At 47.7% G+C, this 25,974-nt stretch overlaps 1 protein-coding gene across 11 annotated transcripts in view; it reads right to left on the bottom strand.

The window, feature by feature from the left end:
- The window catches only part of MLPH (melanophilin), a 76,932-nt gene that overhangs the window by 26,743 nt on the left and 24,215 nt on the right, over positions 1–25,974 (bottom strand). For 6 of the 11 annotated variants that reach the window (XM_075607331.1, XM_075607336.1, XM_075607330.1 and 3 more), the window contains 9 exons: positions 20,772–20,993; positions 15,710–15,846; positions 14,664–14,702; positions 13,305–13,399; positions 10,587–10,712; positions 9,664–9,865; positions 8,514–8,740; positions 3,729–3,812; positions 2,937–3,116 (listed from right to left, as the gene is read on the bottom strand). In XM_075607331.1, the coding sequence (XP_075463446.1) occupies positions 2,937–3,116; positions 3,729–3,812; positions 8,514–8,740; positions 9,664–9,865; positions 10,587–10,712; positions 13,305–13,399; positions 14,664–14,702; positions 15,710–15,846; positions 20,772–20,993 (1,312 nt within the window). Of the gene's footprint in view, positions 1–2,936; positions 3,117–3,728; positions 3,813–8,513; positions 8,741–9,663; positions 9,866–10,586; positions 10,713–13,304; positions 13,400–14,663; positions 14,703–15,709; positions 15,847–20,271; positions 20,343–20,771; positions 20,994–25,974 lie in introns of those variants that run through there. The other 5 variants (XM_075607337.1, XM_075607341.1, XM_075607338.1 and 2 more) reach the window with 5 other exon arrangements.

Below are 25,974 nucleotides of genomic sequence, written 5' to 3' on the forward strand. Positions count from 1 at the left end.
CCCCATTAGCAACAACCAGGAGTGCTGACCCGAGCCCTCCGCTAATGGAGCATCAGAGAGACGCGCACAGCACAGGAGTGGAGTTATTTGCAACCTCCTCCCATATGCATAGTCAGTGCTTACTGAGAATCAGCAGCAAGAACACACAGTACCCAGTGACTGTGTGAGACATTTGGGGGCCCTGTCAGAGACGTGTTCAGAGGTACGCAGAGATAAGTCCCTGTTACAGGCCCAAATTTACTCATGCGCACTATTCCTTGTGTCTTCACTCCCCTCCTAGATTGTAAGCTTCCTGGGGCAGTGACCTCCTTATTGTCTTAGTTTTTCTTAACATCTACTGTATGTACTCTTTTGCCTAACATATATGTACTCTTTTGCCTAACATATATGTACTCTTTTGCCTAACATATATGTACTCTTTTGCCTAACATATATGTACTCTTTTGCCTAACATACAGTATATATACTCTTTTGCCTAACATATATGTACTCTTTTGCCTAACATATATGTACTCTTTTGCCTAACATGTATGTACTCTTTTGCTATTGCCCGCTCACATTGTATTGCAGGGCAGAATTATACTGTGCTATTCCACAAGACACCTCCTGGCGTATTCACGTGAATGGGCAGTTACGTCCCTCACAACACCTTCAGTAAAAAATAATATATATACTCCATGTGAATGTTGGAATAAAAAAAGATGCAGATTGTCTACATGCTGGCCTTGGTAACACTATTGATGCTAGAGGCCTGCCTTGCATTGCAAAACCTGTTTGAGCACGTGTGTGTGTATGTGAGTGACTGCCAATCTCTATGAACAAGTCAGTGTGGGTGTCAATGTGTGTGAGAGAATGAATGTGAATGTATATGCGTAAAGTTCCACGTGTGTGCAAAGAACATCTCTTTCTCTATTGCTTGCTCTGTCTCTCTCACCCTTTGTTGATGGATATACTTATCCCATATTATGTATGTATATTGATCCACGGGTGACAACCTCCAATTCTTCTGCGCAAACGCAAAGGCCCACATGCGCTTGATCGCGGCGATAGCCGCATCTGTGCATGCGCGAGCCGACAATGTCTGCGCATGTGCAAAGGCCCGAGGACCCTGCTGTATGCCGAGCCGACGGCTACTGTGCATGTGCGCCGAGCCAACGGCTTCTGCGCATGCGTGTGCCCACACTGACGTGCACCGACGGCCTCTTTTGCTCTCATGACGTCACTTCTGTCTCCAACTAAGGAAATTCACTCCTGCCGCCAAAGAAGTTTCACTTCAAAAGTTCCCTCGAAAGTTCCTTGTATTAAATGTGAATATATTTGTAAATAGGTATTATATTCCCTGTTAGATGCCTCTTTTCTAATGTAATCAAACCTAACTTGGATAGTGTTTCCTCATACAGTAAGTCAGACCTTCCATCCCCTTTATTAATTTGGTGGCACGTCTCTGCACTTTTTCAAGTTCCATAATGTCGTTTATATGAAACGGTGCCCAACGGTGAAGGTGTGGTCTTACCAAGAAATTATGCAATGGCAAAATTATGCTATCTGTTTTTTTGCACGATAATATCCTGTTGGCCTTTGCAGCTACTTCCTAACATTGAGCACTATTGCTAACCCTGCTGTCTACTCCTAAATCCTTCCCCGTCAAGGATTTACCTCATTTTATTCTATTTAGTTTGTATGAAGCATGATTATTCTTGCTTCCCAAATGCATAACCTTACATTTATGTGCAATAAACCCAATCTGCCATTTACCTGCCAAGCTTTCAGTTGATCCAAGTCCTTCTGTAGAGATATCACTTCCCTGAAATACATTTTTAGGACCCTCCATCTTCCTTTAACTTTGTTATTGTTTCCAACGAATCCCAGTCCCTCCCAACAATCTCTGTACCTGATCAACAATATGCTGAACCCAAGTAGCCGCAACACAACATACTGTACGGTTCATGGGGTCATAGCAACAGATTGCCCTATGTACCCCACTACTGGTTGATCCCCTATCCCCACAACCTGCCTAGGTCTCTGAGTATCCAGAGTCCCCTATGTGCTGGGGACTGTTCCCCTGGCTGCTAAAGGAATCAGTCTCCCACAAGCCTTGCCATTCCGGCCCTGACACTCCCCCAATATCTCCACTCAATCTGTAAAATCTATTGTGATTGGTCAGCTCAGAACAGGCCTGCCTCTTCCTTTCTAGTCCCAGTCAGACCCTGTTCATAAACACTTTTCAATGTTGCTGATGTCACTCAATGTTGCAAATTGCCTATTCAGATCAGCAAACGGAGACACCAAAGAGAGCACCTGTACACACTTCCCACAGAGGTATACTCCCGGAACAGCTGCTCCACGTGCACATACATGTGGCAAGATGTGCAGAGTGGCATTCTTCATCCTGCTCCCACTCATTATGCTGCTTACAAACTCAGGACAAACCTCTGTTTAAATCACATCTACACACCAATCATGTGTACCAGGAAAGCGATTAACTCTCAGACACCCACACCTACCGCAATGTCTCACGGCAGTAGAATTAGATTTTATGCTTCAGCAGTGTAGGGAGAAGAAGGGGTTGGTAGCCAGAGCCCATCCACACCCATTAGGTGATAGAGTGAGAGGCCAATGGAGGAAAGACGCCCAGCCAGGCCCCACTCCTCTGCTGTGCCTGGAATGGCTGTCCCGGTTCTCCCCCCGTCATCGGCCCTACTATCACCAGCTCGCAGACACACTCTCTCTCTCTTTCCATCCCTCTCTGTCTGTATCACTCTCGGAGAGATTCACCAACATCGGGTAGTGGACCTTGATCCCATGTTAAAGGGACATTCAAGTCAATGGCAATTAAAGCAGGATTGAGCTGTGATACCCTTTATTAGAGCGTAGTGAATCATGGGCCTCTGTCTCTCTCTGTTTCTGACTGTCTACAGTTCTCTCTCTTTGTTTACCTTCTGAGCTTGGTTGGACTGTCCCTCGCTGGAGGAGCTCAGCGCTGCTCTGAGTTTCATGTTCTTTTCCTCCTCTGAGGACCCTCCCTTGTCACTGATGTTGCTAGCGAGCTCTCCTATCTTCCTCTTCAATGTCTTCTCCTCCAGGTCAGCATCTGTGAGCACCCCGAGGCCTGTGGACTGAAGGATTGGATGCTGTCAGACTGGTGCATGGGTTCTTGCTCTCGCCAAAACCCTTAGAACCCAGAGGACAATGTTATAGGGGAAACCACTGAACCCTTTGTCCATATAAATGAGAGAATTCAGATAAGCTAAATAAGCACATTCAACTGTCCTTCTTACAACATGGTGTAGATGTTATCACTGGAGACCACAAAACACACGTTATCATTAGAAAGCAAAACTATTCATTCCTGTGTGAAGAAAGCTGCCATTTAACTCCTTAGTGCCAGCAGAAACAATGACGTCTCTCCACAGATCTACAGCATGAAAAGAAAAAGGTGAGATTTTGTAGCGTGTATACAAAAGTTACTAAGCTGTTGAACTGGTATTGTGATTCGTCTTTTCTAATAAGAGTATTTTGGATCAATATTATACCATTGTAGTGCTGTTATTCATGGGGCAATGTCTGTATTAGATACCAGGCATCTTCCTACAGAGGTGAACGACTGAAGACAGCTCATTCAAAGTGACACACAAGTTGTAAGCAGGTTGGGCAGTTCTGTGAGGTATATACAGTAGTACGTGTGGAAGGTACTGTCTGCAAGCACCAGAATGGAGGGAGGGGGTTACCTCATCTGAATGTCCTGATATTCTCTCCTCTAGACGGTTCAACATCCGTTCAATGGCGAGCATACGCTTGTTGAGCTCAGTGATCTGCGAAATAGGACAGAGAAGCAGATAGGAAGGATCCCACCACCAGAAGATCTCAACACCAGGAGAAGATCCCAGCACCAGGAGAATGCATCCCACCACCAAAACCAACCCAAGAGGAAGCACAGACAGACAGATGCAGGAGGAGTGTAATAGTCTCATGCTCTGGAGGCCAGAAGAATACTCCAAGTCCTTGTTTGTGGATTGCAAGTTCTTCGGGTCAAGGAGTCACTGTACCTGTTCATATTTCCATGTGCTAATATGGAATTAGTTACACTGAAAGAATAACTATTATAATTGCCAACAGGCAAAAATGTACGTGCAAACTCGTCATTCTTATAGTGTGATCGCTCTGTCCTGAAAGTCTCCATGTCTCCAAGACCCAGCATTTACCTGGATCACCAGCACCCTCACTGCTCTTCCGTCTAACGCAGGGGTGGGCAACTCCAGTGCTCAAGGGTCACCACAAGTCAGGTTTTCCGGATAACCCTGCTTCAGAAAACACACACAATCCCAGCACGCTCTAAACCCAACACCCACCACAAAAATAAATAATAAATATATATATCTTACTATATATTTGTGAAAGCGTCATATGTTTCTATGTCTGTATGTGTCTCCCTGTGTCCCTCCCTGTGTCCCTAGCGGCAATCACCTTGGACCTTGGGCCAGGCCAATGAGATTGCTCCCTTGGGCCGCCCCCGCACATCTCTCATTGGCCTGAGGCGGAGTGACGGGCCAAAAGAGAGACGGGGACACACACACACACACACACACCACCCCCTTCCCCCCCCCCACCCCCACGCTCTCTGCGGCTCTCCCCTCACATAGGCCGCTCCCCCAGCTGACCATCCCCGAGAGCACTCCCCACGGCTCTCACCACCCATAGGCCACTCCCTCACCCGGCGCTCTCCCTCACCCCCCACCAGCTCCCTCCCCCCGCTCTCCCCCCCGCTCACGCCCCCCCCTGTTTACCCCCCGCCCCGCTTATCCCCCCCACCCACACACACAGAGCACGCTCTCTGCGGCTCTCCCCTCACACATGCCACTCCCCGTCCCCGCGGGCGCTCCTCCGGCTGTCTCCGCCTCTCCCCGCGGGAGGCACAGCACCTCCTCACCGGAGCGTCTCAGCCTCTCCGCTGAGGAGCCCGAGGTGGAGGAGGAGGGCGGCCGGGACCCGCGCGGCCATGTGCAAGGTGTGTACACGCAGGGGAATGGGTTATTTAACACGTCCCTGACTCACCCTGCCCTTTGCCCCCCCCCTACCCTCCCTGCCCCCCCTACCCTCCCTGCCCCCTGCCCCCTCTGCTGCCCTCCCTCCCCCTGCCCTTTCCCCCTGCCCTTTGCCCCATGCCCTTTGCCCCCTCCCTCCCCCTGCCCTTTGCCCCCTGCCCTCCCTCCACCTGCCCCTCCTCCCCATGCCCCCCAGCCCTTTGCCCCCTGCCCTTTGACCCCTGCCCTTTGCACCCTGCCCCCCCTGCCCTTTTCCCCCTGCCCTTTTGCCCCTGCCCCCCCTGCCCATTGCCCCCTGCCCTCCCTCCCCCTGCCCTTTGCCCCCTGCCCTCCCTCCCCCTGCCCTTTGACCCCTGCCCTCCATCCCCCTGCCCTCTGCCCTCCCTCCCCCTGCCCTTTGCCCCCTGCCCTCCCTCCACTGCCCTCCCCTGCCCTTTGCCCCCTGCCCTCCCTCCCCTGCCCTCCCGCCTTTGCCCCCTGCCCTCCCTCCTCTGCCCTTTGCCCCCTGCCCTCCCTCCCCTGCCCTTTGCCCCCTGCCCTTTGCCCCCTGCCCTTTGCCCCCTGCCCTCCCTCCCCCTGCCCTCCCTCCCCCTGCCCTTTGCCCCGCTCCTCCCCTCCCTGCCCAACCCGCCCCTCCCTGCAACCCCCCACCCCCCCGCCCCTCCCTGCCCCCTGCCCCCCCGCCCCCACCCCTCCCTGCCCTTTGCCCCCCCGCCCCTCCCTGCCCTTTGCCCCCCCCACCCCTCCCTGCCCTTTGCCCCCCCCACCCCTCGCCCCCCCTCCCTGCCCTTTGCCCCCCTGCCCTTTGCCCTCCCCACCCTTCTACGCCCCTTAGCCCCCCCCCGCCCTTCAATGCCCCTCCCCCCGCCCTTCAACGCCCCTCCCCCCCGCCCTTCCACTCCATGCCCCCTGCCCTTCCACGCCCGGGCAACGCCGGGTATATCAGCTAGTATATATATGTGTGTCAAAAGGATTATTATTGGGTGTGACCAAATATACTGTACACAACAAAAAACACAAGCCCCAATTTAACATCCAAATGACAAAGTATATAGTTAAATGCTTATCTGGTTGTCGTCTCATAAGTATGGGTCATTTAGTTAAACCCTTTGGCCAAAGCATTATAAGCCTGCAGCCACGTCACGGCATGACCACTCTGCAGGTCCTAACACATGCAAATTGGTCATGCCCTGATGTGGCCTATTAAGACATTTCTCCCTCCATTACAGAGGTAAATGGGAATGTTCACAGTCAGTGTTAGGACCTGCAGAGGGATCATGCCGTGATGTGGCTTCAGGCTTATAATGCTTTGGCCATAGAGTTGAACTAAGTGACCCATAATTATGAGAAGACAAACAGATAAGTATTTAAGTATATACTTTGTCATTTGGATGTTGCATATCCCTGCTTCAGCACAGATGACTCAATCAGTGGCTCAGCCATAATGATTGAGCCACCTATGCTGAAGCAGGGATATCCTGAAAACCTGACCTGTTGGTGGCCCTTGAGGCCCTGGCATTGGCCACCTCTAGTCTAGAGGTAGGGAATGGTTAAGGCCTCGCCCCCACTGCTTGCGGCTACATGCGCTACGGCGGGAACAAGATATGGACCTCTATGGGGCTGGCCCCAGTCACTACCTGCACGCACCTGCAAATAGCGCGATGGGCGACCGCATTTTGAGGAGACAAGAATTTTATCTTTTCATGCGGCGACGGCGTCACGTGATTTCCTGTTAACCAATGAGAGCGAAGATGTTTTAACGCCAATCAGAGTGAAGTCAATTTCAACCAATGAGAGAGGATGTGACGTCAAGGCCGCGCCCCCTCGTCTGGTGTGCCATCGCAGAAGTGAGTGAGCAGGTGAGTCCACTGATCGCAGCCTTTACGTGTGCACGTGCCGCCATGCGCTCCGACGCATGCGGTGGCCCCAGTCACTGCATGCACGCTCGCGTCAGAGCGCCTGGCAGCGCATACACCAGTTTCAGATGCCATCTGTGGTTAAGGGGTCGCGATGGGACGCGCGTCTTGGCAAGTCAGAGAAGAGCATGCCCGGGAGGCATGGCGGGGGCGTGGCAATGACATCACGTGGCTGGTTCGCCCTCATTGGCTGAACCGCCACCGTGACGTGGCCATCGCTCAGTCGCCGCACCAAAAGTCAAATATCTTGACTTTCAAAAATCTGGTCGCACCACTCGCGCTTGGTCATGTGCGCGCATGCACTAACTGGGGCCGGCCCCATAGTGGTCCGTACCTTCTTCGGGGCGCGCACTGTGTCGCACGCGCAGCCGCGGGCACTGGGACCGAGGCCTAAAGAGTGGAGAGCTCACTATAAGTGCAGCTCTTGGCCTAACCACCAGGTGGCACCTTGAACTACATTATCAGCTGTATGTGAAAAGCTGCAGAGCCTTAAACACAATGCAGTGAATTGGAGGGATTCATCAAATGGTCACATTAATAGTATCTGCCCAGAGCACCGAGTTGGTCAGCAGCTCTATAACTTTCCTCGCTGAGAGGGTCAAGAATCTTTGCAACAGCTGGTTTTAGTTTGTAAAATGTCTCCAATTTGGCCAGTTGTATTTCACAAAGATTCCCTAATTTGCTGGCTATGATGGGCAGAGCTCCCTGATTGGCCATCCTGAGTTGGGCAGAGCTCCCTGATTGGCCATACTGAGTTGGGCAGAGCTCCCTGATTGGCCATCCTGAGTTGGGCAGAGCTCCATGATTGGCCATCCTGAATTGGGCAGAGTTTTCTTTTTAAAGAGTCCTTTGGTAACTTTCCTGTCACTGTGGCACAGAAGAGTCCAGTATAATGATAATTGGCCATTAATCTGATGAAGTGGCTTTTCAGTTCATGATTTTCGGGGTGTGCAGCTTTATGTCTGGTTCGGAGAGGCACTCACAACAAGAACAAGGAGCAGGAAGATCTAATTAACAAAAGACGTACAAATGGACCACATGAGCACAAGAGGGAAGTGAGAAAAGGAAAAACATTTACATCAAAAGTGAGGCTGAACAGTGATTCTAATTAGCGTGCGAGAGCAGTGAATGGAAGGGGTCTAATTATATCCCCTGAATGCACACTGTGTCCGGCACACCAGAACTCAGCGCGGGCTCTGTGTGCTGTGACCATGTCACACCAGAAAAGGAACAGAGGCTCTAACTGAGCTGGGTGTAGTGGTTAAAGGGTATACAAAAAAAAACTAAACCAACAGTGATGTAAAAAAAAAAAAAATTACTAATATTTTCTTCACGGAAATAAAAGCGTAGGTTAGTTAATTCAACACCTGCTTCTGTTTTCACACTTTTGGGTGCAGGAATAGTACTGGCAGGACAGGAATGAGAGATGCTGGTATGACCCGGGGTGCAAGACACAGCATCTCTCTCCATCACTTCATACACACGACTATATGTGTAAACATGCCCTGCCCTCGGTTTCACCAATAGGTTGACATCTGTTCAGCCTAGCTGTTACCTGAATGCCAGAATGATGCACATTCTCCTGGGAAGACGCCCGACTCCTGCGTTTGGGGGGCACTTTGGGGACAGTCCCCCCTTCCTCCTCCGAGGTGTCCATGTCCCCAGAATACTGTGACCCTTTGGGTGCAAGGGAAGGGCTGCCTTTGGGGATATAGCGGGTGCGAGTTAGTTGGGGGTCGGGGTAGGGGTTGTTCTCTTGGGATTCGGTTAGGAAGGGGAGGTCTGGAGGACGGGAGGGAGGTGGGAAGCAGATGAAGTGGAGAAATGAGACATTATTTGAGTCAGTTCCAATTGAATGAGAGGTGTGATCTTCAGAAAACTCAAACACTCAAACATTGTCCATGTGAACAAACTGTAACCCATATCTACGTATCCTCCTCCATAAAGGTTAAATAGTCACCCCTCATCTGTTTATCAAAGGTATTTGTTCATGTTCTTCTCCCCGTGATGAGGGGAGAGGATACATGGAGCGGAAAGCGGAAAGAGAAGCAAGCAAAGAGTTACACTAGTGATAACAGCATTTATCCAACGTCCTTTCCACCATATTTTTCCCTTTTTAGCATTGATAATATTGCCAGGTGCGTGGAGACATACAGCAGGTGGTCTATCAGATTTCTTCAGTAAGAACTTTCTTAAATCTGACGCACACGTTACTATACATAAAAACAAATGTTTGATGTGCAGAACACAGCATTGGTTATTGCAACCACCCCTCCCTCGTGTGCTATCACATGCCCACCGAAACCAGAACTTCCTGCAGATATTTAGGGTCATATCTACTAAGCAGTCTCCTGCCATAAGACGCCTTACACCCCATTGAATTTATGATGCTTTAAAGGCAGAAGACTACTTAGTAAATATGGCCTTTTGTTTCTTCTATCTCCAGAGTTGGCAAGGCCTGGGGATCGAAACAGATTTGGTGGTTCTAGACAGGTACTGAAATAGTTTAACTGAGTACGACTTGTTTAATTAAACTGCCTCCCAGTGAGCAAGAGTCACTCCATGCTGGATAGGGTCTCTTCCCACCAGCTGACCTCTTTCAAGATAGTCAGCTCTTTAGGACAGAAAGTCCTCTCGTTCCCTTTTATGTTGTATTGCTAATCCCAGGTATTGCTGTACCTGGAGAGTGTTTGGGTCATACTCACTGGGCCTCCGGTTAATTTCCAGGCTCCGGCGACGAGAGTTGACAGTCAGACGAACCTCGGTGCTGAACCCCTGCTCAGGGGTGGGCACTAACTGCCCCTGCTCCTGCAGGAGGTGGTGGAACATGGATGCCAGCTCAGCCTCGGCAATGAGGGACTCCTTCTGGGCTGTGTCTTTCCCAGAGCCAGTGTACTCAGAGAAGGACTGAGGGACAAGGTGACAGAGGTGCCATCAAATACATCTCTACTTCTGAAGGGTAAAACACAGGCGTAATCATGTGTGACATACTGTACAGCAATAACACTGAGACTCAGGGAGCATAGGACAATTAGTGTTAGGACGGTTGAGACGTGGTCTGTCTTGGAGGGGCTCAAGGGCTTACGACACTTTGGCCAAAGAGTTAAACTAAAAGACCATTTTATTCAAAAGATATCTATATATAGATATATATTGATATATCTATATCTATCTATCTATCTATCTATCTATCTATCTATCTATCTATCTATCTATCTATCTATCTATATATATATATAGGCACTGTACCGTGTATTTGTGTCAATGGATGTAGCATTGAGCTCTGTCTGTGTATCATGTTCTGTCTCTGGTTTTAAGCATAGGACAATTGTCATGTTCCAGGAACACTGTGACAGAATTGACTCAGCTTGTTGGGTTTGACCCTTCCACCGCATGGTGACCTAGTGACACAAGCAGAATCCCATTGGTTCTATCCCTCCCAGCATGTGACAAAGCGAGGACCTTACGGTTATTGAAAGGGTTTGCAGTGTGTATAATTCCACATAAATGCATATATATCCCATCCTGTAAAAAATGGGTTAAAATACCAGCCATGTGGATCCACCTGGATCTGGAAGGGAGCAGAGAGGGGAGGAGAAGACAGGGACAGCCCCACACCCAGAGGTACCTGGAAGACATCCTTCTCAAGAGTTGGAGAGAGCTGCATGGACTGTCTGCGAGACTGAGCTGAGTACTCAGAGTCCATCTCAAAGTCAAAGGGGTGAACGGACAGCAGGCGCTTGGTCTTACGCATCTTCAGAAGACAAAGACGGGGGAGCAGTGAAGCAATCAATCAGAAAAGGCCCAAGCCAAGTCCCACGTCATCCCTTCCAAAAGCATATTCCCGTTTCATCCTTTCCCCACTGCTTTGCACGGCATGGTGCATGGCAGGAGTTGGGCTACCATGTATCACAAGCAGAAGTAAGTGACATGGCTGCAGCTGGGGTAATGGTGTGATCAGAATCCAGAGCTCATAATTCAACCTCTGGCTCAAGTGCAAAACCCATCTATACAAACATTACAACATACTGTAGGAATTGGTGATAGTTTGGCCCAACTAGTGGAGACGTTTCTTTCAGTTATGCTGTGAAACCTGAGAGCCTGCGTAATCCCTGTCTTGTTTTATTCCCTATTGTCTAACACCTTGTGCTAGAAAATGCTCATATTTCCCCTCGTGCGTCTCTATAATTTACAGAGGTGTATTTAATATAATGTGCAGACATTCAGAAGCCAAAACAACAGCAATACTGCCCCGCTGGGCTACAACACTGTGGGGTCTACGTATAAAGGTCTCAGGCTGCAAAACTAGGCTGATCAAAGCAAACATATGCCACTGGTTTTAATGGGATCCCTGCTCTTTGATAAATATGTTTTGAAGCCGTAGAATTTGATCAATAAACCCTGTACTTCAAACATCCCTACTCATCTTCTGTATTCAATAGAGGTTTTAAATCTCATACAGTGATAATATTACAATTCTAGAAGAGTGTGATCGTTGTAAGGTGTGCAAAGTACCACTACTCCTGTATTTGTGGATCTGATATTCGCTACTTTAAATTGACAACAATTGATTTATTTTACGTATTGCTAGCACAATTATTATATGCTGCCTTCTGTTCAATCTATTTTAGGCCGCATTTGGAGACCGGACTGTTTGAGTGAGATTTGCATGACATGACTTCGTATGTAGCCTTCGGTCATTGATAGTGTATGTTGAGGCTGCATTTATATCTACACCCTGATATGTTCCTGGTTCTACAGGTTGATGGAGTTAACCCTTTCTATCTTATTGATGGAAGGGGTTTAAATCTGATCTCTGCTCGTCCATTTCCTGTGCCCATAGCCCGTCCATGCTCCTATTTACTCAGTGAGTGGACACCTGTCCCCAGGACATCCTTATATCGTGCAATCAGCTGTAGGGGAGGGTGACAGAGAGATCTAAGGGGAAAGAGCAGTTTGTATGGGTCCTGCCAATCTCTCACAACCCTACATCCAGCTACCTGTATAATGCGCTTATCAATGTATTTATACATGTAGAATGAATGATCTTCTTATTAGTGCAGTTGTGATTTCCTTGATAATGCCTCCTGTGCTAGGGGTGGGCAACACATTGCACAGCAATGTATATCTTTATGCAAAGCCCCTCTAACAGCAAAGGGTTAACCAGATTAAAAATTATTACATTGTAAACTCTTTTGAGTCGTAATCTCTCCCTCACTGTGTGTGAGTGTGTGAGTGAGTGAGTGTGTGTGCGTGTGTGTGACAATTGGCTGTTGGGTATTGATCATTTCTTCTGTATGCTACTGTCTACCACCCCTTTGTACTGCACTGCAAAGCATGTTGGTGCCTATGAAATAAAACATGATAACCTTAATCTGCGGGTTTATTACTGCTTTAACCTCTTCGTTGCTGCTTCACAATGAGATGCTGTGATGTATAAGCGAATCTGATTGAGCAGTCCATCTCATGAGCCCCTTATTACAATTACAGCTCATTGAGGAGTGCATGTCACATAGTTACTTAGTAGGTGAGGTTGATAAAAGACATATGTCCATTGACTTCAACTTACTGTATGTTACATTTAGACGACAGATACTTATTCTATATTTGCATTCACAGTATTTTGATCCAGAGGAAGGCAAACAACCCCAGTGACATATCATCCAATGATATCTCATAATAATAAATTCCTTCCTGACTCCAAATAATTACAATCAGAGTTCTGCCTGGATCAACATCCTTCCCATGTTTACTTATTTGGTATATCCCTGTATACCTTTCCATTCTTAAAAGATGTCCAACTTTTTTTTTTAAAGCTATCTATTGTATCTGCCATCACAGTCTCCATGGGTAATGAATTCCACATTTTAACTGCCCTTACTGGAAAGAACCATTTCCTTTGTTGCTGGTGAAATCTCCTTCCTACAACCTTAAGGAGGGATGACCATGTGTCGTTAGTACTGCCCTTGGGATGAATAGTTATTTTGAAAGCTCCTTGTACTGCCCTTGGGATGAATATATTTGTATATAGTTATCATATAATTTCCCCTCTTAGACGCCTCTTTATAATTTAAATAAATCTAATTTAGCTAGTCTCTCCTTATAAGTTAGATTGTCCATCCCCTATATTAATTTGGTGGCTCTTCTCTGCACTCTCTCGTTCCATAATGTATTTTCTAAGGAGTGGTGACCACAACTGTACTCCATTTCATGGTATGGTCTTACTAATGCTTTATACAGTGGTATATGGTTCCCTTGTGATTAGGGCATTGCACAGAGAGATAGGACACCCGAAAAGAAGAATGCAGCAGAGCCAAGGACAGAGTATGCGGAGGTGTGCACATACCATGCTATACCGCTGAGCCTCTGCGCTGTCCATTGTGTCCTCCATCTCATCCCCATCAAGGTACATCCCGGACCTGGCCTGGCGCAGGTATTCTCCTAGTGAGGGACACAGCAAAAACTCAACAGGTTTCAACTCAGAGTCACTTCCCCAGAGCTCTCACTGGGCCAGACGGGATCAAACAGAGTTATTGTCAGTTAAAAGCATGCGGCTGAGTGAAAGTATTTTTATTTTCGGATGTGTATCCCACTCTGGTGTTAGTGTGGGTATTGCTGCCTTTATCTCTATCTTATCCTGCCCCCTTTTTAGTTGGTTATTTCGCAGGAAAGGGCTATGTATAAATCTATTTATCTTATTACTGAGGTAGAGCAAAGAAGATTCAAAGGTTAGTTAAATAGTAGTAAGACCATACAATAGAGATGGGTCTTAAAAGATAAGGAACATATGATTAATTATAGTTACTTAGTGGCAGAACAAAGAGGTTCTTTCAAATCACAGTAAATATTGCTAAAGGAAGACACTGTAGTTTAATGTTGTTGATTACCCAAGAGCATTTTGGGCTGACACTGAGAAAAACAGGTGGTTACTATGATAAGACTGGTGGAAGAAAATCTATAAAGAGTATATTTGAATTGATAGAATTCAGAATAATTTAACACCACCAATCTAAGAACAACTAAGGATTCTCCACTCTATAACTAAATTCTGTACGCCCGATTGATGTAACCGACTGAAATGATGCTGTGAAAGATGTTTTCTATTGTCTCTGAATAAATTGATAAAAGAAACGGATGGTGGACTATTTCAGGGGAGCGCAAACTTTTCCTGCTGCACCCCCCTGTCTGGCCTGTGCCAAAGCTGTGCCCCCCCTCCTACCTTCCAGTCGCGTCACAGGGTCACGTGACGTCAGGTCATGTGACCCGCAGCATCATTTGACGGCGGTCACGTCACATGACCCCGCTGCGTCATCTCACGCCGCACTGCCAGGTAATTTTTTTTGTTGCAGGGGCCTCACGCAATCCCCCAGCATTAAATTATATGCCTTGGGGAAGAGCGCGGGACCACTGCAACAGCCCCTCGCCCCCCCAGAAAAATCTCCCGCCCTCCCTGGGGGGCGCGTCCCTCAGTTTGCGCACCGCTGGACTATTTGATATATTTTGAAAGGTGGGACATTTATGAGCAAATGTTCATATATAAATCCGTATCTCCTTATATACCACAGTCATGAGTTAAAACATGTTGAAATTATAATTATATGTGCATATTTTAGTAGTATATATAGTAAAAAATATACTTATTATTCTGAACTAGTCAGTAACAAGGGGTTAAACAACACATATTTTACCTGCTGATGAAACTTACTGTTGATATCTGGCAAGCTCTGCACTCTATCCTGAAGTCCTAGAGAGAGAGATACAAAGCGTTATATGGGCACTAGGATGTGTGAGTGCACAGTGTCAGTCTGCAGTCAAGGCTTTACAAGAAAAATGTGGTGTTCATACTTACGTCCCTATCCAATATATCAAAAAGAGAGTTAGGAGATCCCTTGTTCCTCACTCTTATCTCACTCTCTAGACTGTATTAAATGTACAGGTGGTCCTCGGTATCCGACGGCCCGCTTTCCGTCAAATGCCTTATCCGACGCTGCATACTGCAGTCCGCATTATCCGACGTCGGAAGCGCTAATCCGACGCTCACCGCCACGGATTAACATGGACCCGCAATCTGATGGGCCGTTATCTGACGGTGGTTTGCGGGACGCATTCCGTCGGATAAGCGAGGACTGGCCGTTAATAAAATGAAGCAACCACGTTTTATTTACATTTAATACAGTCTAGAGGGATCTATAAGAGTGTGGCACAAGGGATCTCCAAGCTCTCTTTATGATATTTCCACAAAAGAGATCCTAGCCAGCACCTCCTCATCCACTTTAAAAAGTGTTGCACACTAATAAATTTGTGACGCAGGATTACTCCTTCCCTATTCAATATAGCATGAAGCCGGCTTCCCCTGGATTTGAATCCATTTATTTAAATGAAGCAAAACTATTTTCAGCAGATGGAAGCAGCTTCACAACATATGCAATAGGGGCTTTTGTTTCTCTGCAATCAGTCTGTGGGGTGGTTAGGGGTAGCAATGCGTCCCTTCTGTCTCTACGACACTGTATTGCCCTACAGTGGGAGGGATGGGTAACAGGCCCATTGGTCTTCTTGCAGTAGCAATAACAATTGTGCAGGGTTATAGGTATTTTCTGTCTGTGTCACTATGCCACCCTCCTTTGAGAAGGACACATATTGTGTATCTGACTTGATCTGGATGTGTCGTGATTTAGGAGAATTGGACAGTTTTCCTGGCACAGATGTAAATCGGACAGGTATATACACCCCTACAGCGCCTGCCTCCCACACCTGTCAGGTTGGTTCCCCCTTTCATCTCAGAGTGCAGCCTTGGGTACAGGGAGCGCATCACCTTGGCGCTGCCAAATCGTTTGAAGCGAGAATAAACGGGTTCATAATACCAGCCCAGGGAGCCGATCTTCACCATCCTGTGTGGGGGAACAGCGCCAAAAAAATACAACGTTAAGGACAAGACCAGGTCAGAGGGAGAGGAAGAGACAGTTGGAGAGAGAGAGGAAGAGACAGTTGGAGAGAGAGAGAGGAAGAGACAGTTGGAGAGAGAGAGAGGGGAAGAGACAGTTGGAGAGAGAGAGGAAGAGACAGTTGGAGAGAGCGAGAGGAAGAGACAGTTGGAGAGAGAGAGAGGAAGAGACAGTTGGAGAGAGAGAGAGAGAGGAAGAGACAGAGAGAGAGAGAGAAAAATAAGGGTGAACAGAGATGGAAAGATAGAAAATAACTGGGGAGACAAAATGAGAAATGAAAGAAAGGCGGAGAGAGAAGAGAGATGCTCCACTCCCGCCATTGATGTATCAACACCCTTGGTAGTGGAGGGGCAGATTTGTATTGCTGATCCCTCTGGCAGTGAAAGGCCATTTGACTCTTTATCACTCTGAAAAGTACAACCAGGACAAGAGTTGAGTTTGAAAACCTGGCCTGGATCGGCATCTAAGGGTGATAGCGAATCCGGGAATAACTGTATCTTAATATATAAAATCGAAAGGTTAGTGCTATCTGCGGTGAATCTGATTGGTCCTCAGCCTCTGGCCAATCAGATTGGTGGCTCTAACGTCACCCAACTGCCACTCTCTTCCCCCTCGGCCACACACACACACACTCTCTCACACTCTGTCCTCTCTCCCCTCCCCCATCACACTCACCTCCATCCCCGGTGCTCACGCACCTGCCTCCCCGGCGCTCACTCACCTCCCTCCCCGGCGCTCACTCACCTCCCTCCCCGGCGCTCACTCACCTCCCTCTCCGGTGCTCACTCACCTCCCTCCCTGGTGCTCACTCACCTCCCCGGCACTCACTCACCTCCCTCCCCGGCGCTCACTCACCTCCCTCCCCGGCGCTCACTCACCTCCCTCCCCGGCGCTCACTTCCCTCCCCGTCGGGGGGACAGGCAGTGGACAGGCGCCGAGTTCCTAAGATGGCGGCGCCCAGAAGGACCCCCTTCCTCCCTCGCGGCGCCGAGTGCCTAAGATGGCGGCGCCCGGAAGGACCCCCTTCCTCCTGCAGCTGCCTCACGGCTAAGATGGCGGCGCCCGGAAGGACCCCCTTCCTCCTGCAGCTGCCTTGCAGCGGCGCCGCTGCGAGGTGGGAGGTGGGTGGGAGGGAGGGGGGAAATGGAGAGGTGACATATCTGTGTGTGTCACTGTGTGTGTGTCACTGTGTGTGTGTGACACTGTGTGTGTGTCAGACACTGTAGGGTGGGGACCGGAGCTGCGCATGGGGGGGGGGGGAGGAGCGGAGAGAGAGGGGGGAGCGGAGAAACATACAGGGGGAGTGGAGAGGAGGGACCCGGAAATTTTAAGCAACCCCCCCCCCTACTGTCCACTGTCATCCCCCCCCTCCTGTCCACTGCCCCCCCCACCCCTCCTGTCCACTGTCCCCCCCTCCTGTCCACTGCCCCCAACTCCTGTCCACTGCCCCCCCCCCCAGCGGGAAATTTAACTCACGGGCAACGCCGGGTCTCTCAGGTAGTGTAAGATAATCCGATCCCGGCAAACACGCGGGAGGCACCATTCATCTCAAATGGCGGAGGCAAAATAAACATTTCCACGCCTGACTTATTCTAGCCCAAGGTAGACTCTGCCCGGCCCAGATAGCCCAGTTTAGGTTGAGATGGTGCCGTGTGTTGACGAATGTTGAGTATGGTGTGTGCTGAGATCCCCAATGCTACTGTAACATTTTCATTGGCTAAAGTCCTCCATAAACCAGAGATTCTGTTTCAATGTATCACTGTCCTTTATTTTGACCTCCCATCCCAATACTCCTTACTCCTCTATTTTTCATGCACTAACGAACGACTACAATCTTCAGAATGCACTGCAATGGATTTTAACCCCATCTGGATAAACGGAGGTCATGTGCAGATGTATTCTTGTATATTTGACATTGCTTGTATTTTTTCATGGTGATTGAGCTGAAGCAAAGTGGGAGGTTCATTCTGCTTTTGAAGTATAACCAGTTATGGTGGGTACAAAAAAGTGACAAAAACCCTCCACTGTACAGTGCTCAGAAAATAAAAAATACCCCTTGTGAGCACATTCGCATGTCTCAGACAGGTGTGCAACCCTGCTTCCCCCCATTATCTCTTAGTATATAATACTTCCCCTGCAGCCAGGGATTCTGGGTAATGCCATGCAAATGAGCACAGTGTGTCACTCTTTATTTCTTTTAAAGTAGTAACCACCCAGCCCCAAAACCTGTTTTGTTACTTAATTGGAACCGGGGGAGCCCTTCCCCCAAATCCCCCCCCCCCTCTAAGCAGAAAGGCAGAGCCATTTAACACCTCCCGCACCAGAGGGGCATGCAACGCATTGCGAAGAAATGCTTTGCTGCTCCACCTGGATCTGAAGGGGTTACTTTTCATTGAACAGACAGGACAAAGCAAGTGATCCCGGTTCACTAAAGCTAAAACAAATCTGTAAAAAATAAGTATCGGGGTGGGGTGCTGCCTGTGCCCCGGCTCTTTTTTAAATAAACCAGGGAAAACCAAAATAAGAGTGTCCTATGTATTTATTTTATTTACCATGATTACCTTTTAATTCCTACCCTCTGCAAACGCTCCTGTAGACGTTTTTATTTCCATTTGTATATAATAAGGAAGATCCTTCTAGATTGCAAGCTCCTTGCGGCAGGGACCTCCTTCCTATTGTCTCAAGTTTGTCTAATGTGCTCTTCTGCCATACTGTGTTACTCCTTCCCACGTTGTACTACGCCACGGAATTTGTTGGCACCATACAAATATAAGATCATAAAATCCACACCGTCCCATGGAAACATGGGAGGAATAGTGTACATTGCAAGCTCAGGAATTGCTCGGCCTCACTTTTGAGGCGTGTGGCGCGATCACATTGCCTTAAGACATTGATCGCGCCCGTAGACCAGGCGCGACTGGCAGGTCACGTGAGCGGTTCGCTCAATGAGGGCGAACCAGCTCCATGACGTCACAGACACACACCCCCAGACACACCCCACGGCGCATCTACTTTGTCCACAAAATGCTCCCGCTTCACGTGGGTGACGTCACGCGCGCGCACGCCTATGGGTGGTCGAAGGCTGTATGGACGCAGCCTTGGATGTCAGCACATCTAAATCAATGTGTTTTGTTTCGCAGCAGGATTAACTGGACGGACCGGTTACAGGAATAATATGGTGAGAAACAATATTGTGTTCTGAGTCCATGGATATTGTGTTACTTTCCCCGGCTCTGAACTCCTCCAATGCGAGGCGTACAAACAAATTCACACCGGGAAATCAGGGGAGCCCCATGTAGTGAGGGATGGGGGGAGGGAGGATTGGGGGAGGGAGTGTGGGGGGCTATTGAAGGAGCAATTCAAGTTTAAAGCTCCCCACGTGGGGCAACAGGAAGCCGAACTGATGATGTCACAGCTTCCTATTGGCCCACAGGGCGCGGGAGCGTTGAAACGCCGCCATTACATGATCCCTGCTAACCGAGCCAAGCGGCTTCCTACAGAGGTAAGTATCTCCGGAAGCAGGGGGTCCCCGGAGCGACAATGAATGGGGTTCAGCGCCCGAGACCCCCGGCTTCAATCCTATGTTACAAATAAAAACAAATCACGAAACAAAATGGCCTGCTTGGATTGGCTCTTTAAACAGGACCGTACCCTCAGAATGCAGAGACGCCAGGTCCAGGGAGGGAGGAATGCGCAGGGTATCGGGACGTGTTGTCCGTTCAACCAACTCTTTAGTTATAGGTGGGATGAAAATGTAGAAAAACCAGGACTGGACTTTGATATGAGGACATGGAGTTAGGATGGCAGTACTGTCCCACTGTTATAAATAAAGGTTTTTCAAATGGCCCCGGGTCACAGAGAGAATGAGCCAGTTCTGTTTTTACTTTTGATTATTTCTTCTTTTTAGCTGTGCATGCCAGAACACCAACCAGTAACCCCTTCACTGCCAGAGACAGTAGCAAACCTGTCACCTAACCCTTTCAGTACGAGATGATCATGTCACAAGCTATTCTTGCCCCATAGTGACCCTGCAGGTATCACACTCTCAGCCCTTATTTTCGGTAACATGCACCTTGTTACCCTGCAGGTGTCACATACCCACCTAATAACCTTACAGGCATCACACATCCCGCCCTGATAGCTAGGTGACCCAGCGTGTGTCACACACTGACCTTGTCACCCTGCAGGTGTCACATAACCACCTAATAACCTTGCAGGTACCCACATCCCGCCCTGATAGCTTGGTGACCCAGCGTGTGTCACACACTGACCTTGTTACCCTGCAGGTGTCACATACCCACCTAATAACCTTGCAGGTACCACACATCCCGCCCTGATAGCTTGGTGACCCAGCGTGTGTCACACACTGACCTTGTCACCCTGCAGGTGTCACACACCCACCTAATAACCTTACAGGCATCACACATCCCGCCCTGATAGCTTGGTGTCCCAGCGTGTGTCACACACTGACCTTGTCACCCTGCAGGTGTCACACACCCACCTAATAACCTTACAGGCATCTCACATCCCGCCCTGATAGCTAGGTGACCCAGCGTGTGTCACACACTGACCTTGTCACCATGCAGGTGTCACACACCCACCTAATAACCTTACAGGCATCACACATCCCGCCCTGATAGCTAGGTGTCCCAGTGTGTGTCACACACTGACCTTGTCACCCTGCAGGTGTCACACACCCACCTAATAACCTTACAGGCATCACACATCCCGCCCTGATAGCTAGGTGTCCCAGCGTGTGTCACACACTGACCTTGTCACCCTGCAGGTGTCACACACCCACCTAATAACCTTACAGGCATCACACATCCCGCCCTGATAGCTTGGTGTCCCAGCGTGTGTCACACACTGACCTTGTCACCCTGCAGGTGTCACACACCCAGCCCTGCTCCTTCTTGTTGTAGCGGCTGCAGTTTTTGCAGGCGTAGAATTGGCAGTCCTGACACTGGCGCTTGCTGTTGAGCAGGAATTTGAAGGGCTGCAGACAGTGCACACAGTGAGTCTCATTCAGGTGGCTCTGGTTGGACAGAAGCTCCCTCTTGTTGCTTTCTTTTTCCACCTGCGATTTCAGATCCCTGCAGGGGGAGGAAAGACAGAGCCATCACTTATCAAAGACAACCACACGATGTCGGTGTAGAACTGCGCACAACCGCAACAGGGCAGGACCAAAAAGATCATGACCAGGTAACTCCCATAAAAGTAGTATTTATTTAGCTCACATAAGCAATGTACAGGTTAAAAAAACACCTATGCGTCTCGCGTTCCTGCGCTTTATCACGGTGTTGATAAATCTTGATAAAGCACATGAGCGTGAAACGTGTAGGTGTTTTTTTTTTAATGAATGTTGCCTCCTTCATATATTATTCCTTAAAGTATGCAGAGGTGAGGCCTAGATATTGCGCCACATGCTGTGGTGGGCACCACTAGGTGCTAATCCTCCCAATCATACAATACCTGGACTGCTTATGTGGGCTGTTGAAGGCATTCCGGACATTATGTGATTGAATACTGGGAAAGATTCCATAGAGCACATAGACTGACTGAGCACAATGAACCCCAGGACTGTATTGCTTTATCAGAGACCAGTCTGTTACCGGACAGGGTTCTAGGTTCAAATGCTGGCCTTGGTGGAGGTGTAAATTAGATTGCAAGCTTGAGGTTCATTGTACCTAAAACAAACATCTTATTGGACAGCTCCTAAGATAATTGCAGTGATATACAGCCCTTCCACCGTATTTAACCTCATCAGTGCTGGAGAGGTACAGTACGGTATGCATAGAAAACTTTTTACGGGCAATATGCACATTTTGTGTACATTATACCTATTAATGGACAAATAATATATTTATTCTTAGATGAAATTGTAGTGTCCTAGGAGGAACTGCACATTTAAGGGTCCTGACTATTTCCGTTGTTGCCCTGTGTTATTGCTCAGAATAGCAGGCTGGGGTTGCTGGAGGCTGCAAGAGCTTATCCTGCCTCCTTATCAGTGCCTGGCTCTGCCTGAACATACCTGAGGCTGTTTGCTTTTGAGGCTTGGGTGAGGTGGGCGGAGGCATGATGTTTGATTAGTAGGATGAGCTTGTGAGGAGAGAAAGCGCTCACCTTGATCACATCCTCTCCTCCCTTCAGTAGAACTGGTGCCACAGCAGCACGAGGAGTTTCTTTATCCCTCTGTGAGACTCAAACCTTCTCTAATGTTCTTATCCCTTTGTATGCTACAATGAATACTACCAGAGATACATGTCGGACTAGCATACAGCTACTAGCGTACAGTATATTGTCTATTAGACATACTTAAAGAGGCAATTTTGTTAACATACGGGGTTCTCCTGAGCTGAACCCCATTCATTTCAGCTCCAGGGACCCCCTGCTTCCATAGATACTTCCATAAGGGGTGCCGGTTGCCACTCTGCTCGGCTAGCAGGGATCAGGTAAAACCTGCGGTACAGACCAAAGTTTCTGAATGTGTGTCGGCTATATCATCCTGGGTGGCCCTCCGCCAACTCAAGCTTAACATGTCAAAAACAGAGCTCCTCATACTTCCTCCCAAACCTGGCTCTATTCCCTCCTTCTACATTACTGTTGGAAATACCATCATTCACCCAGTAGCCCAAGCACGCTGCCTAGGGGTCACACTCGACTCCTCTCTCACATTCTTTTCTCACATTCAAAACGTTTCTAAAAACTGTCACTTTTTCCTCCGCAATATAACAAAGATACGCCCTTTCCTCTGCTGCTCGACTGCTATAACTCTGACTCAGGCCCTCATTCTCTCCCGTCTTGATTACTGTAACCTCCTGCTCTCCGGCCTTCCTACCTCTCACCTGTCTCCCCTACAATCTATCCTAAACGCTGCTGCCAGAATCACTCTGCTCTTTCCTAAATCTGTCTCAGCATCTCCCCTGCTGAAATCCCTCTCCTGGCTTCCTATCAAATCCCGTATAACACACTCAATTCTCCTCACTTTTAAAGCTTTACACTCTTCTGCTCCTCCTTACATCTCAGCCCTAATTTCTTGCTATACACCATCCCGACTCTTGCATTCTGCTCAAGGATGTCTTCTCTCTACCCCTTTTGTATCCAAAGCCCTCTCCCGCCTTAAACCCTTCTCACTGACTGCCCCGCACCTCTGGAATGCTCTTCCCCTCAATACCCGACTAGCACCCTCTCTATCCACCGTTAAAACCCAGCTTAAAACACACCTGCTTAAGGAAGCATATGAGTAGCTCGATGGCTGATAATTAACACCTCTTACATTAACCTTGACCCCCTGCAGACGCACTTACCAGAACACCCTCCTACTGTCTCTGTACGTTCTTCCTACCCACCAATTAGATTGTAAGCTCTTCGGAGCAGGGACTCCTTTTCCTAAATGTTACTTTTAAGTCTGAAGCACTTCTCCCTTTTGTGTTATTTATATCTTATTATGTGTTATTTATATCTTATTATTTATATGATTGTAACTATTACTGCTGTGAAGCGCTATGTACATTAATGGCACTATACAAATAAAGACATACATACATAATAGCTGCTTTTCAAAGGTCCCGCGCCCCGTGGTGTCACGAGGAAGCCTTGATGTCATCCGGTGCGGCTTCCTATTGGCCCATGTGACGTGGGTGCTTTAAAAAGCATGAGATACTGGCACCCCCTTCGGAGGTGTGTATCTCTGGCAGTAGGGTGCCCCAGAGCTGAAATGAATGGGCAGACCCCCTGCTTCAATCCTATGTTAAAAACAAATTTGCAAAAATAATTGCCCGCCTGGATTGCTCTTTCACGGTTTCCATCCTCTCTTATTAATCTGTTAAGGCACCTCGCTGACTTTAGTTGCACTTGATCCTACATGAAGTTGGGTTCAGCACGGATTCCATGTGACTCTATGTGGAGGTGACTTATCTCTAGAGATGGCCGCATTTTATTTTGTGAATTTGGATCCGCGTCGAATCGGGTGGCAATCCACCAATTTCCGTGAATCACTCTCCAAAAGAGAAATCCGCATATGCAGATTTTATTTTCTGCCAGTGGCAAAGGACAATCCTTTACTGGATGCATTTTTGACAATCCGCAAACAGATTCGGAATCCATTTGTGGATTGAGACAGAAAGGCAGACTTTATTTTATAATAAAGGAAACTCTACTAACGGTAGGAAGCTATTCCACTTGCTTTCCACAGCACACAAACTGTTATTGGGTTGACAAGTCGAAACACCTTAGGGATGGGGTATGGTGTCAGACCCAACAGGATCAAAGTTGTACCCACACAATCTCTGTTATTCAGGACAACAGCTCTAGCAGTGTGAGCAAACCAGCGGATGGCTAGCAGTGCACACTGTCTTCTAACAGCATACCTCCAAGGGATATCTATTTTGTTGATTGTAACCTTGTAAGCACTTCAAGCACAAAGTAATAATATGTACTGAGGGCTATGAGTTACTGAGGACAGGTGACATTAAATAATAAAAGAGGAACAGAACATGGGCTACCTCGCTCTACTGGGTTAGAAGAAAATGGGTGCCACCTCTGCTGCTCTAGGGATTGCACCGCTATAATTGCGGTTTAACAAGCAAGCACTATTATTATTTGTAATGCTATATTCGTGGAACTATCTGGATGTTATACATTTTCATCTTATTAAACCAGATATGTGAAATCTCGTTTATATAGATTGTACAGGGGGCATTAAACCCAATCTATTTAAGTGGATAGGGTCTCTTTCAGGGTGACTGCACCTCTGAAGAAGCTAACAAGCTGTATATCAGGAGGTTTTTGTTCTGCAAATATAAATATACAGGCTCCATTCATTGCTTATCATTTTGCTTAAATTACCACTAAGTACTAGGTCTCACTACTGGGACCAGTACACATGGTGGTTTAATTACCCTCAGATCTTGTGCTTTTTATAATTATGTTTTCTTTTATTATTCTCTTCATTCTGTATCAATAAATGTATCACTTTTTAACTCAGTTAGGTTAATACATCACGGATACATTGTATAACGTTAATGTATCCTCTATTTTGACTCTCTTTGGTGCTCCTTTCTCATTGTTTTTAATTATATATGTATTAAAAGTTACTTTGTCCAGGTCATTATACATCTTTAATGAGTATTTTACCCACTTCGAGTATTTAGGAGTACACCTCATGTAGAGAATTGCATTTTCTCTCTCTTCATATTCTAATAGAGATTAAATAAAACACGTTTTCCGACACACAATCAAAAACAAGTTGAAGCACAGCTGTAACAGTGGTGCTAGCCATCAGCTGGGTCAGCTCACACTGCTAGAGCTGTGGTCTAGAAAAGCAGTGGGTGTGGTCTGGCATCATTCCAGTCATTAAGTTAGTATGGAAATGAGTTTAGAACGTGTGGTAGGGTACACGTACGTGTGGTACAGGACTAATTTACATATACTTTGCATAGCCATTAGCATATCTCTCAGTTGTGCTCCTTTTTCAGCATGGACATGTCTCCCTAATTTATTTGGAGGGATGTTTGAGGGGATACATATACAATTGGGGACAGCTAATAACATTAGAAAGGTCTCTCACTATCTCTCGCGTTCTCAATCTGCAGATTAAAAAAAAGAAACAAATCCATCCACATTGCAGTCAACGGCGAATTTGAATGAATCTGCCCAAATTTTCAAGTATGAAATCTGCATGTGGAATTTGGTGTGCAGAATGGATCTTCCCAAGATAATCCACAGAATTCTAGGAAATTAATTTGGACAGTTTTGCCCACTCCTAATGATCTCCCTTTGCCTCCTGTTTAACATTAGGATTGCAAGCTCTTCTGGGCAGGGCAGTCTGACAGTAAATAGCTCCAGGTCCTTGCAGGCGGTTCACGAGAGTTTAGGGCCACCTTAGGGTGAATGGGATGAAAGGTTTCTTTAGGGCTATATGTTACAGCTCAGCACCGCTTAGAAGAAAAGCCTCTTGGTATTGAGGGGGCTAATTATGTCACAGCACTGCTCAGATGATTAAAAATATATTTACATTTTCTTCTCCTCTGCACAATTGGCGTCAGTAAAAACACTCCACGGACCAAAAAGGTA

The sequence above is a fragment of the Ascaphus truei genome, chromosome 7 (genome assembly GCF_040206685.1).
Source record: "Ascaphus truei isolate aAscTru1 chromosome 7, aAscTru1.hap1, whole genome shotgun sequence".
Lineage (NCBI taxonomy): Eukaryota > Metazoa > Chordata > Amphibia > Anura > Ascaphidae > Ascaphus > Ascaphus truei.